The sequence below is a fragment of the Oncorhynchus nerka genome, linkage group LG28 (assembly GCF_034236695.1).
Source record: "Oncorhynchus nerka isolate Pitt River linkage group LG28, Oner_Uvic_2.0, whole genome shotgun sequence".
NCBI lineage: Eukaryota > Metazoa > Chordata > Actinopteri > Salmoniformes > Salmonidae > Oncorhynchus > Oncorhynchus nerka.
Window position 1 is genome coordinate 50938138 of NC_088423.1, and position 14647 is coordinate 50952784.

Here is a 14647-nt window from a genome sequence, read left to right on the forward strand (position 1 = left end):
AACAATGCCACTTCATATGTTTTACTCATCTCATATGTACTGTATATACTGCACTCGATACCATCTACTGCATCTTGCCTATGCCGTTCTGTACCATCACTCATTTTTATGTACATATTCTTCATTCCTTTACACTTGGGTCTATAAGGTAGTTGTGAAATTGTTAGGTTAGATTACTTGTTGGTTATTACTGCATTGTCAGAACTAGAAGCATTTCGCTACACTCGCATTAACATATGCTAACCATGTGTATGTGACAAATACATTTAGATTTGATTTAATCATGAAATCTGAGTAATGCATTGTATACTTAAATGTGTATTCGGACTATTAATACAGGAATGGAATGTAGGGAAATGACTTTCCTTTTTATTCAATGGACTGGTGATTACAATATATGTACAGTCGGAAAGTATTCAGACGCCTTGACTTTTTCCACATTTTGTTACGTTACAGCCTTATTCTAAAATGTATTCAATAATTGTTCTCACCAATCGACACACGATACCCCATAATGACAAAGGGAAAACAGAGTTTTCAAAAGTTCTGCACATTTATTTCAAATAAATAGAAATTCCTTGTTTACATAAGTATTCTGACCCTTTGCTAAAAAGACAAGACATTGAGCTCAGGTGCATCCTGTTTCCATTGATTATCTTTGAGATGTTTCTACAACTTGATTGGAGTTCATCGGAGGTAAATTCAAATGATTGGACATCGTTTAGAAAGGCACACACCTGTCAATAGAGAAGGTCCCTTCCAACAGGATAACGAACCTAAGCACACAGCCAAGATGACGCAGGAGTGGCTTTGGGACAAGTCTCTGAATGTCCTTGAGTGCCCAGCCAGAACTCGGACCCGATCTAACATCTCTGGAGAGACCTGAAAAAAGCTGTGCAGCAACACACCCCACCCAACCTGACAGGGCTCAAGAGGATCTGCAGAGAAGAATGGGAGAAACTCCACAAATACAGGTGTGCCAAGCTTGTAGCGTCAAACCCAAGAAGACTTGAGGCTGTAATTGCAGCCAAAGGTGCTTCAACAAAGTACTGAGTAAAGGGTCTGAATACTTATGTAGATGTGATTTCTTTTTTTTTTATACATTTGATAAAAAATGTATAAAAACCTGTTTTTTCTTTATGGGGTATTGTGTGTAGATTGATGGAGGGGGAATTTAAAAAAAAAACAATTTTTAGAATATGGCTGTAATGTAACAAATTGTGGAAAAAGTCAAGGGGTCTGAATACTTTCCAAATTCACTATACTTTTGCAATGATTTGTTCACAATGGTGTGTAGTGTACATCTAAATTTGTTTCTGTATTGTGTATGTGCCTATATACAGAAAAAGCACATTGTATTATAAATAATCATGAAAATAGGCAATATAGCTGCATTAGTAAATTAATTAAAACAACTGTTTTTTTAAGAAGTACAGTGTATTTATTGAAAAGAGCAATGCGATCATCTTGTTTATGGCTTCCAATTTTGTTATCCAATGGATCACTGACAATTCCTAAAACATTTCTACTCTAAGACATTCATGTAAGTACATCCATGCCACATGCCAAAATTGTTTAAGTAGTTAGGAAGCAACCAGCTTTTGGTGGGACAGTGTGTGAGAGAGACGGAAAATAAACATACAGTTTACACTGAAAGCTTTCGAAAGCAGTCATGTCAAGCAGCACCATTCTTCGCTTTTTACATAATCTGCATTGTTGTCCCCAAAATTATACCTTGTATACCAACATAGACATGACATTCATTTTTTGTCTTCTCAGTATCACAATCAACAGTTTTCCAAACAAACCAATACTTTCCCTCAACCCCAGATGCCCGGTCATCCCCGACATACATACTTTTGCATAAAGTGTGAAAAATGGTATTGTCTTGTGGAAACTTACACCCACCTTCGTGAACTGCAGCTAAGGTTAAAGAAATGCATAAGGAAAAGTTTAGTACCATTGTCATCATACAAAGAAGAGGCGTTTGGAGACATTCCTGCTTGTATTATTGTACAATCTCGAATTTGATCAAATACTGTCATTTTTTCATTTATATAAGATACGAGCAACTGTGATGGCTCTCTAAACAGAAAGTGACAAAAATTGTATGAAGCCGTATTGTAAAAATAACTGACGTGCAATTTCAGATGCAAGCTAACTGCAGAGTTAATGAATACTTATGAGTGCTAAGTAAAAGTACAAAGATGTGCTGTGGAATTAACTCATGGAGAAAAGGTTACAATCTTAGCTGTATATCAACACAATGAAGGGATTTTAAATACTACACAATGTTAAACTGAAACAGTGATTGTGGGCTTGAAACTGGTATTATAGTTGTTTGCAAGCGTTAACAGCCTTCATAGAGCTCAGTGCTTTCGATGATGCGGTCTCCATGGAGATCTCTCAAAGTAGCCACTGTCAGACTTCAACATCAACCTAGTTGTTGGATGCTGAAGAAACAACTATTACCTCATTTAGCATGAAATGAATATGCCCCCCCCCCATAATAATAATAATAATAATATTGTCCTAGCTTTTTCCCCATTATTGAATTTGTGAGATTTCATTATCATCATCACGTTTTTCAATAAAAATGGAAGATTCATTGGAGCAAGTGTATTAGTTCTGCTATAATGTTGCTGTAAAAATTCTTTAAAAAATTACCTTTGAATTTACAGCGCAACACACAAACATCTGTTGTTATTCGTTAGCATGTGTTTACGTCATCTTATTCTGGATAAAGTCATTTCTGTTGCATCAAAACACATTCAAAGTGAAATACAAACAGCTGAATAATGTATATGTACATAAAGTCATTTTGAATGATGGTAAAAACAGTAGCTGAATATATGGTCTGCAGAAAGGTCACATTTTAAAACATGAGGAAGAAATGTTGCTCAACTATAATCAGTATAATGAACGAGGGCACACTTTAGAGCCTACATTCAATAGAGGAAGATTTAGGTAAAGATTGCGAGAAAAATAATTGGGGAGGGAAAGCTTTTTTCAAAAATTAAATGTATTATATTAAACAAAAAAAGTGTGTCTCAGTGATGCTTGCTAGGACAAGCTTTATAAAAAGACAGCTTTTGCATTTTGTGGAATACCATTAAATTATCTTTGTCCTAGTTAACTGTGACTGAATTGGGAGGATTTTGCAGTAAACGGTGTTTGTTACTTAAGAAAAAAAGAAGAAGCAATGATATAGCCCTTTTTAAAATGTAGAGTGAGTCATCCAAACAGTTCTGAAATTGAAGCCTCTGGCGGTTTTGTTGTAAAATTCTCACATGTTCACTTAGGGCTGTATCCTGACTTGATATGTGGACATTCAGTAACTTTACCATATTTTACCAATACAAATAAAGAATATAAAAATTAGAATGTAAAAGTTTACCAAATAAAAAAAAATGGACAAAATACAGGAAAAAGCAACAAAAATGGTCTAAAATGTGTGACTATGCAACTCAGTGTGGTCAATGTTTTAGACTTCTGAGGAATCAATAGTTCACAACAGGGCTCACAATACAATTAGTACACAACTTTGTAACATTAATCCTATTGATGTAAAACACCAAGCATATAACACTGTAAATGGCACAACATTCTACAAAAACAAAAATGTGACAAAAATGTAAACCTTTCTGCTAATTAGGTGAGACATGTTTGTCATCACTGGCATTTGCGCTAGGAAAAGAAGTACATCTTGAGGGAAAATGTTTCAGTAACACAGTAATAGTTTTACCTACTTACAGTAATAAAGTAATAACTAAGTAGTAGTAACCTTTTTGAAAAGCATTACAGTGTATGGGAACTATTAAAGAAAAGTAGACTCAGAAATTTGACACCATACAGAGCGGGGCGACTGCCTGCTTAAAGCATACATTGATACTTGACAGTAAAGTTAACAGCAGAATATGTGTGTGCTATGGCAGAACAGACATTGTATGTGTTATGAAGCGATATACCACGGTGACACAAATGATTATATTGAGGGTGGTTGGTCTTTTGACAAGCTGATAGTGTTTGTTATGTCATCATAGTACTATTTACAATAACATATTTCATAACAGAGTTGGCCTACATTGATTGTAAAACTGTCATGATATGTTATATATTTGTCCTTGCTTTGGACAGTATGAGGGATGTATGACAAATGATTCAGTAAAACATGAATGTCATAAATGATCACAGATAAATTGTAATAAACAGGTTAACTCGAGCCCTTGTTACAATCTGTACTGATAGTTTGGTTTTCTGGATGTGTTAAGTTAGTACACAGTGTATTACTAGTAAAAATATAACCAATAGCCTTTGTGGAGAGCAATTAGTCAAGAGCACTTTGATCTGTCAATGGGCAGTGTAACATTCTAACGAAATCAATACATTAAAATCAGCCTGCAAATGCATTGCTATGTAGCTAGGTACCTTGATTATATTTCCTTCAAATAGTAAAAAAACAATTCAAGCAAGAATCAGTAAATCTAAAATATAACAAAAATTGAACCACTTCTACCTAACGGAATCATATTTTCTCTCTGTCGACAAACAACGACATATCACAAGAGTAGAACGGATGTCATTCAGACGTGTTCCACTTGAGTACACAATATAATGATTCAAAGTGTAAACACATTTGTGGACACCAATAGAATATTAAACATGTTGCTAAATTATGATTGCACTTCATCTTTCTGTCTGTGTAAAGCCATTACAAGTAGAGTAAAGTGAGAATAACTTGACCAATGGTTTATACACATTTCTGTATGACAATGTATAACACTTAATGCAAATGAAGGTCATACAATGCGCTTGATCCTAAAAACAAAAACGACAGTCATCAAGAGTCACTGAAAGATCTAAAATAACAAACCCAAAAGCAATGACTTCAGAGTTGATATGCTGGACAATGGTAGCTCTTTGAATGAATTCACTTTGGTGTAGATATAAGGGAGGCTTCAATAGCAGTGTCTTTAGTTTGCCTCCACTCAATTACATTCTGCACCTGCACGATGCCCAGACATTCCATATCATCAGAATTGACCAAAGAATACAGTGTTGACATATTGTTTAGTTTTCACTGCAAGGTCACAAAATTGGAATGCAGTGTCACATTGTTTTTGGATGCGTGTTTGGAAATGCATGCCTTGAGTAAAAAATTTTTTTAAAAATCAGTAGTACCTACCCTCATAAGAGTACCTTTAAATAATATATTTTTGTACTAAGATGGCAAATGTCAACAGATACTGTAGGTCCAAACCATTCTAATGCCAAAAAGCTCACATCAGTCACAGACAGGCAACAACAGCATGTTCATACCTGCATTTCAGTATATCAACACAATCTTGTATTGCAGTAAGCGCAGTGCCGGGCTGATTGGCAGAGTGTAGAGTTTGTGTCATAATCCTGCGTCTTGGTCTGAAGTGTAAACACAGTCATTAAATGCTCTGCAGTACTCAACCACTTGACCACTGCCAACAGCACACGACTGCCTCTGGAGCATCTGGTAAACATATACTTGACTACATTCACATTATAAGAGCATCTGGGTTGAATACCGCATCAAGCGGCCATATTTGTTATGGCTATATGTTGGTTCACGCTTTCATGTCAGACCTATTAAAAATTGCAAACCCTATTCAATTGACCCTTCACTAAGCCCGACCGCAGAATGGGGCAATCAATCAAAGCGCTCCAATGGATAGAAAGTGTTGTCAAGACCGACCCCTCGGACAAGCTCACGTTTTAAAGCATGGAAGCCATTGAGGGCATTGCAAAAAGTGAGTTTATCCAAAAACAAAATGTTTAAATGGCTAAATGATTGAACAGTGCACCAGGAGAGCTTGCTTCTGTGATTCCTGAAACACAGAGACTGTTGGTATATTTTTTTGATTCCGAAAAACTACTTTTGTTACATTGTTTGCTAGCTCAGCTGGTTATTAGTACATCACTGGGACCGTGCTCCCGCCCATCCAGGTCATCTACTCGAAACGGTGCTTGAGGAAGGCCCGCAGTATCATCAAGGACCCCACACCCGAGTGGTTCACCCCTTCACCGTCGGGGAGGCGGTATTGGAGCATGAGGTCTGATAACAACAGGCTCAGAGACAATTTCTAAATAGGGCGGCATTATTTTGGCTTCTATGTGGCGCAGCGGTCTAAGGCACTGCATCTCAGTGCTAGAGGCGTCACTACAGACCCTGGTTTGATTTCAGGCTGTATCACAACCGGCCGTGATTGGGAGTCCCATAGGGCGGCACACAATTGTCCCAGCGTTTCTCCGGGTTTGGCCATCATTGTAAATAAGAATTTGTTTTTAACTGACTTGCCTAGTTACATTTTAAATATCCGGAACACTTGATTTGGACTGACCACCTGCATGGAGTCTCTGCACCACGCACTTATTCACGCGCACACCCACTCAGATACACTCATCCACACCCCTAGACCATGACCTTTTGGTTTTTTAACAATTGTTTGGATACGTTTCAACACTTAGGCCATATACATTTAATTAACTGTTTAACGGAGACGTTTTTTTGTTTGAAAAGTGAGGCACGCAATCAAATTAAAAAGTAGACCCTTTTATTAAAATACTATAGCAACTGTAGCCCAATAATGGACTAACATTACTCCTTGTAGTCCCAAAGACCTTACATGTTGTGTTAGCAAATTAGCTCTGGTAGCCAAAACAACCAAATACTTCTCAACGTGAATCGATTTTCAATTTTGGTACGGTTCTAGAAACATAAAACCCTCTTCTTCCTTATCACGTCGAAATAATTGTATAAATGCAAAATATACACTTACTGTTCAGTGTTTTAACACATTTTCAGTGACAACTCTTTTGTGGCGTCCATCTTCCGTTTACTCACAGGTAGATATGTAATTAGCACAGGTACGCCTCTGTTTTCCGTTTAAAAAAGCACTGCAACATGGAAATACGGCTGTGTGGGAACCCTATAACCCTATAAACATTGAGTTTTTTAAAAATAATTTCTCACTGATATGAAAGATATGTTTATGTTTCAAAAAACCGCACCGCAAGCGATGCATTTAAACGTTCAGAATGAGCATCGGGGCTTTAAACAAAACTTCTCCAGTCAGTTAGCAATTAGAAATGGGGTTTGGTAACCTTAGTTCTACACCTAGCGACTTTGAACTACTCCCTTCTGGGCGCAGGTATAGGGCACCTCTCGGCAGGAAAAACAGAACTAGACAATCATTTGTGCCAGGTGTGATATCCCTCCTAAATAGCTCGGGCTAATGTTCCCATCGACCCAGTAAGGCCAGTAAGCTAGTCTCTTTTTATTGGTATGCAACTGTTATGAAAGTTGTATTGTCAATTTGTTTTGCATTTAAACGCTACTTTAAACGTGTACATGACACTGCAACAAAACTTCTCCATGGGGACAATAAAGTCAGTAAAGTAAGGCAACCTAATCAAGAGATTTTAGCCTCATGGAGAGGCTAAAAGAGGCATAGTTCAGTCATAAATCAGAGAAGTTGTTTCTCTCTTTTACTAGAAGTCGAGGACATTATAAAAACAAAATCTAATCGTGCAATTTCTCAGTACAACTGATTTGTGAGAGGTGAAGACGTGCATCCTTTAAATATTTAATTAAATATAGATAGCCTTAGTGTTACAAACGTAAATCTAGCTTGATGGTGGTTCTATGTTCAAACAACCGCCACAGAAGCTGTCTGGGATTTTCATGTTACGTGTGTGAAAGTGCACAAGTGGGGTTATACCATCCCTGACCGTTTCCCCAAGGCCTTTAATAGTGTATGCCATGGATACACTATTAAAAGCATTGGGAAAACAGTCAGGCATAGGTATAACCCCACTAGTTTGTTCTTCAACATCTCGTAATAAATGGTAAACATAGTCAACACAGTGATAGCTAATTTGAATCCCACTGGTTTCTGCTAAGGTATTCTGATGAATTTGTGAGATACATTAGGTAATTTCCCATTCTTTCAATTCGCCAGAATTTGAAAAACAAAAGGAATGCCATGCAAAATTCAAATTAAAATGGATGAGTGGATCAACAGAGCAACTGATTCAGAGGTTAGTCGACCGATCATAATGGAACAGCCATGGGGTTAGTTATAATGCAAGTCAAATATTTACGTCGTCGGATGTACTTCACTCCACAATAATATTCTGCTGGGGATACTGGTGTAAACTCAAATCACAGCATACAAAACCTATTTAAAAAAAGTATAAGCTGCATCAATGCAGTTACTGTAAAGAAATCAAAAACGACTGATTTGGCATTGGTCAATCCCCCCCGTCTCTTCATTTTTTGTTCCATACCCACAATACATTTTTTTTTTAATGGCTAGGATGGGACATTACTGTTACTACAAGCCTCTATTTTTGACCTTCCTCTACCTTGACTCTACTTCTTTTTTGAGATTTTCCCCGCTTTCCTGTTGGGCTCGTAGGGTGTCCGTAGGATGCTCGGCGAATCCTCCATAACGCGGACCAGCAGGTTATCAATGTAGTCTTCCAGTTCACGGATATGGGCGTCCTTCTTTTTCACCACCTCCTTCTGCTTGATGAGCTCGCGCACCACCTCGTCAAAAGACAAGTTGCTATAGGAGGCCACGCTCGGCTGCTTTGTCTCCTGCGGGGGGGCAAACCACAGCCATTGTGATGAATTCAACCACGATAGCACCATTTACAAATACCTCAGTAAAAGTGTACTACTCCAAATGATACCCATTTGCTCTCAAATGGGTATCATAGCTAGATGGTAAAAATAGAAAAAAAAAAAAAAAAAAATAGTATCTAAAGCAAGACTGAAGGTAGGCCAGGCCAGGGAATCCCACATATTATGGCAGATGGACTAATTGCCTAATTAAAGGTGTTTGAATAATGTCACAAACTATGTCATTACTGCACGTGTTTATCTCTTCTACCCTGGTGGCAATCAGGACTAATTGAGGGCCTGTGATAAGATGTCACTCCAAAAGGTGTGTTGGCACTGTCAATGCCATTTCATTTCAGGTGCTCGATCTGTTCAAGTCAATGGTATTTAAATCAGAAAACGATAGATGGCTCGAACAATCAGTAATGCTGCGGCGTGGTATCTGATTTGACGTTTTTAGTGTCAGTTCTGGGGAAATAAACGTGTCAACTCTTGTTCCCTATTTAAATCTTAAACCACGTGTCCTCCACAAACCAGCAACGACTGAGACCTTGACCAGCTGGTGGACAAGAGCATCACATTAAGATTAAACTCCCTAGAAAACAGCAATAAAGATTAGAAATGGGACTTTTTCGTTCCCAGGGGAAACAGCAGAGTGCATATTTCGGGAACAAAGGATCAGGCCAATAAACACAAAAAAACAAAGATGTTTAGTTTTTTTTCTTTAGAGGAAAAACGGTCTGTGTAGACTGTGCCTCTCTCATTACAGGGGGGACAAGAGGAGCTGCAATAATTTTTAATGAGGTGCCACGTTATCGCTTCAACAATGGACATCCTCCCCCAGGCAGATACAGCAGCAAAGCCATCAACCTGTTTAAAATACTTCACTTATCAGTCTCCTCTCCTCCCCGTTCCCAAATCAAGCTGCCATCGTTGTGCGGTGTCTACGATGTGAAGAAGTGCCGGACTATATTTACCTGTATACTATATTTCTCTTCCTAGTATGAGAAACAAAGATAAACCAGAATGTGAGGGTCCCATTACTAGAGTCTATGTCCAAACAATTCAAGACTATGGTGGGGATCACACTAAGCAGCCTGCACCTTTATTTCCATCATTTTCAATAGTGTGGACATGCTAGGTGTCCTGCATTCCTCCATCGTAGGTAAGCTTCAAGTTATTTTGTCAGCGTTCTGGCAGGCCAAAGTCGAAAGTAACTCCGCAATATGCCTCTTGTTTTCGGTCAGAGAAAAATGTGATTGGGGGTTTAGCGACTGCTTACTCGGGAACTGAACATGCTTTTAGAAACAAAACAGGGAAAATATACTAAGAAATAGGCCTTTTGCACTTCCAGTCATCAGGACAACCAATTTAGCAGATATTTTCCGAACATGAATCAAGTTACAAGCTCAGTTTAACTATACTGTATGAGCAACGGCGTCCAATTCACACACACCAAAGAGCCCCAGATATTATATAAAGCTACACAGCCAGAAGCTGTACTGGCTGGTGACAAATGCCTAGAAATGACCATGAACTAGCTAAGCGAAGACAATTTTTCTGCGATCAGTAGTGAGAAGTAGATAAGGCGAGCACACTTGGCATTCTCCAGTTGTCTCATTACTACATCTAATGAGGTCTACTTTGAGAATTTAAAAGCTCTGTTCTTTGAACTCTCTCACTATCCTTCCCCTCCTCTCTCACTGGTTTATTAGTAAGGGCCTGAAAGCAGAGGAAATGGAACTGCCAGTTCATTTCTGCTAGGCTCTGCAATAGAGTGTATGGAAGGGCACATGTGGCTAAGATAACTCCTCAACACCCACAATGAGAGGTGAGGAAAGCCATTATCAGAATCCCGGTTTCTCATTTCAACATCACTTTGGACATGGCTCTCTTACCATGTTAAACTAATTCAGGAGTGTAATTGCCAGCAACTACTAGAATTATGCACCAGCAGAGCATGTTTTGTGCTTTTGGAGGGGGGTGACAAAACTAAGGTGGCAAATAAACCCCCTCATCAATCCAATGACAATTTCACACATATTTATCCCTACATAGTGCTCCAATTATGGTACCAGTACGATATAATATAACTTTACCTGACCTTAGAGAGACCGAAACTTCACACGGTTTTAAATGATGAGCCAATCAGAGATGATGGCCGTTGTTTTCAGCTGTTAATTAGTTAAATTACACTCACCGTGAAGTGTAAAAGACAGAAGAGAACAGCTCAGAGATCAACCTCACAAACTGCAATGTCATGTAAGATCAGGGAGAGCTACTCAATTAAAAGTTGGTGGTGTTCTGAAACTAGGCCCATGCTTTTTGACGTTCTCACCCCATTTATCTTTTCCCTTGGTCTTTATGAAAGGGTTATTCCTACCAATGTAAACCTTGTTTGAGAATGAGTCACTAAAAGTGTGTACGGTGAGCTCTTACATTTGTCTTGCCATGTTTCTCTCGCGCCTTCCGGATGTCTTCATTGCTGGTGGGCTTTTTATCACTGCAAAACATACAAGAATAAGGAATGACAAAAATCATAAAAAAATAAAAAATAAAATAAAATCATGTTTACCAACACGGTTAAACCACCCTGTATCATCTTGTCTTAAACCTAAATGACCACAAACGGTAGTGTACGATGGTAGCTGTAAAGACGATGGACTAGCGCCTACAGTGCGATAGGCCTAAGAGGTTAATTGTGTGACAGATCTCAGTGTGGCTAAGAGGGGTCTGTTAATCAAGCCGAGCTTCTCTTAAAGCTACACTCCTTTAACTGAAGCAATAACAAAGCATTCTCACCGCCAGAGTTTCGCAAAAAAAAAAAGCTAAGGGACCGGGGTGAAGAAACGTAACCACTCAAATTCATAGACAAGGTTATGGATACAAAGACTGACCACCCCATGATATCACAATTATAGTTTTAACAAATGATGTGGCTATACAGTGTTTCTCTACATTTCATTTGTTTACAAACATTGGAATAAATCAAGCATATATTTGGGGTTCTGATGGGGTACGACAGTTGACCGAAGCTCACATGGCATTTAGAAGTTGTATTGTTCAAGAATCAATGTGTATATATATATATATATATCATTATTTATAAGTCTAAAATGGATGCAGCAACTAAGGATTCTAGCTTTAAAGGGGCAATCTGTAGTGCGAACAATAACAAAGTGGACACTCCCACCACTGATTTGGTGGCGGAGCTGAGGGATGGCGCTGGAGAAATGTAACCACTCACAAACTCATTGACAGAGCGTCTGACCATCCAGGATATCAAGATTATAGTTTTAACCCTGTTTTGAGGCTAGACAGTGTTTGTTTAAATTGACATTATCCACAAGGAAAGGATTAAAACAAGCTTATATTTTGGGTTATGATGTAGTACGACAGGCATCTATAAATTAGATTCTTCAAGAATCAATGGGTACACACAGTGCATTCGGAAAGTATTCAGACCCCTCGACTTTTTCCACAATTTGTTACGTTACAGACGTATTCTAAAATTGATTAAATAAAAATACTCAATCTATACACAATATCCCAAAATGACAAAGCGAAAACAGGTTTACATAAGTACTCAGAACTTTGCTATGAGACTCGAAATTAAGCTCAGGTGCATCATGTTTCCATTGATCATCCTTGAGATGTTTCTACACAGCTTGGAGTCCACCTGTGGTAAATTCAATTGATTGGACATGATTTGGAAAGGCACACACAATTGACAGTTCATGTCAGAGCAAAAACCAAGCCATGTGTTTGAAGGAATTGTCCGTAGAGCTCCGATACAGGGTACCAAAACATTTCTGCAGTATTGAAGGTCCCCAAGAGCACAGTGGGCTCCATCATTCTTAAATGGAAGAAGTTTGGAAACCCCAAGACTCTTCCTAGAGCTGGCCGCCTGGCCAAACTGAGAAATTGGGAGAGAAGGGCCTTGGTCTGGGAGGTGACCAAGAACCCAAATGGTCACTCTGGACAGAGCTCCGGAGTTAGTCTGTGGAGATGGAAGAATCTTGCAGAAGGACAACCATCTCTGCAGGACTCCACCAATCAGGCCTTTATGGTAGAGTGGCCAGACGGAAGCCACTCAGTAAAAAGGCACAACAGCCCACTTGGAGTTTTCCAGAAGGCACCTAAAGGAATCGGAATACTTTTCGAATGCACTGTGTGTGTGTGTGTGCATATATATATATACACACATACATATACACACACGACGGCTGCATGGTCCCATGGTGATTATACTTGCGTACTGTTTTTAGTACAGATGAACGTGGTACCTTCAGGCGTTTGGAAACTCCTCCCAAGGATGAACCAGACCTGTGGAGGTCTACAAAAATACATTTTTTCCCCTTTTTCTGGGGGATGGTGTTCTTCGGCTTGCAAGCATCCCCCTTTTTCCTCCAAAAATGACGATGGTCATTATGGCCAAACAGTTCTATTTTTGTTTCATCAGATCAGAGGACATTTCTCCAAAAAGTACAATCTTTGTCCCCATGTGCAGTTGCAAACCGTAGTCTGGCTTTTTTTATGGAGGTTTTGGAGCAGTGGCTTCTTCCTTGCTGAGCGGCCTTTCAGGTTATGTCGATATAGAACTCGTTTTACTGTGGATATAGATACTTTTGTACCCGTCTCCTCCAGCATCTTCACAAGGTCCTTTGCTGTTGTTCTGTGATTGAATTGCACTTTTCGCATCAAAGAACGTTCATCTCTAGGAGACCGAACGCATCTCCTTCCTTAGCGGTATGACCGCTGCGTGGTCCCATGGTTTTTATACTTGCGTACTATTGTTTGTACAGATGAACGTGGTACATTCAGGCATTTGGAAATTGCTCCCAAGGATGAACCAGACTTGTGGAGGTCTACAATTTCTTTTTCTGAGGTCTTGGCTGACTTCTTTTGATTTTCCCATGATGTCAAGCAAAGAGGCACTGAGTTTGAAGGTAGGCCTTGAAATACATCCACAGGTACACCTCCAATTGACTCAATTAGCCAATCAGAAGCTTCTAAAGCCATGACATCATTTTCTGGAAGTGTATGTAAAACTTCTGGCTTCAACTGTATATCCAATAGTTCTTCCTGGCTGTATGTAATAACACTTAAGATTTACTGGGCTATCAATGTAAAAAATAATAATACATTAAACACAAGCATAGTATAGTAGCATAGTTCGAAGCGATGGGACCATCTCTGTTGGTGCCAAAAACTGTTTTATGTAAAATAATGTGCTTGTCATGCCCAGATCTGTTTCACCTGTCTTCGTAATTGTCTTCACCCAACTCTAGGTGCCGCCCATCTTCCCCATTATCCCCTGTGCATTCCTACCTGTGTTTTCTGTTTGTCTGTTGCCAGTTCGTCTGGTTTGTTCAAGCCTACCAGTGTTTTGTGTCTCAGTTCCTGCTTTTTCCAGTTTCTCTTTTATCGTCCTCGCTGGATTTTGACCCTTGCCTGTCCTGACCCTGTACCCGCCCCCCACCTGACCACTCCGCCTATCCCTGAGCCTGCCTGCCATCCTGTACCTTGGCCTCTACTCTGGATTAAGCACAACCCCCACCTGTGGACGTCGGGCCCTCATACCACCCTCATGGAGTCTGTTTCTGACCGTTTGAGCAGACACATGCACATTTGTGGCCTGCTGGAGGTAATTTTGCAGGGCTCTGGCAGTGCTCCTCCTGCTCCTCCTTGCACAAAGGCGGAGGTAGCGGTCTTGCTGCTGGGTTCTTGCCCTCCTACGGCCTCCTCCATGTACTGGCCTGTCTCCTGGTAGCGCCTCCATGCTCTGGACACTATGCTGACAGACACAGCAAACCTTCTTGCCACAGCTCGCATTGATGCGTCATCCTGGATGAGCTGCCCTACCTGAGCCACTTGTGTGGGTTGTAGACTCCGTCTCATGCTACCACTAGAGTGAAAGCACCGCCAGCATTCAAAAGTGACCAAAACATCAGCCAAGAAGCATAGGAACTGAGAAGTGGTCTTCTCACG

General features: G+C 39.6%; 1 protein-coding gene across 1 annotated transcript in view; it reads right to left on the reverse strand.

Annotated features, from left to right (window-relative positions):
• Positions 1-534: 534 nt before the first annotated feature.
• Positions 535-14647, reverse strand: part of LOC115113382 (rab11 family-interacting protein 2) — a 34064-nt gene continuing 19951 nt past the window's right edge. Inside the window, exons 5-6 of the mRNA XM_029640950.2 lie at positions 11096-11159; positions 535-8632 (exon numbers count right to left, since the gene is read on the reverse strand). Of these exons, the coding sequence (XP_029496810.1) occupies positions 8405-8632; positions 11096-11159 (292 nt within the window). The 3' untranslated portion in view covers positions 535-8404. The remainder of the gene's footprint in view (positions 8633-11095; positions 11160-14647) is intronic.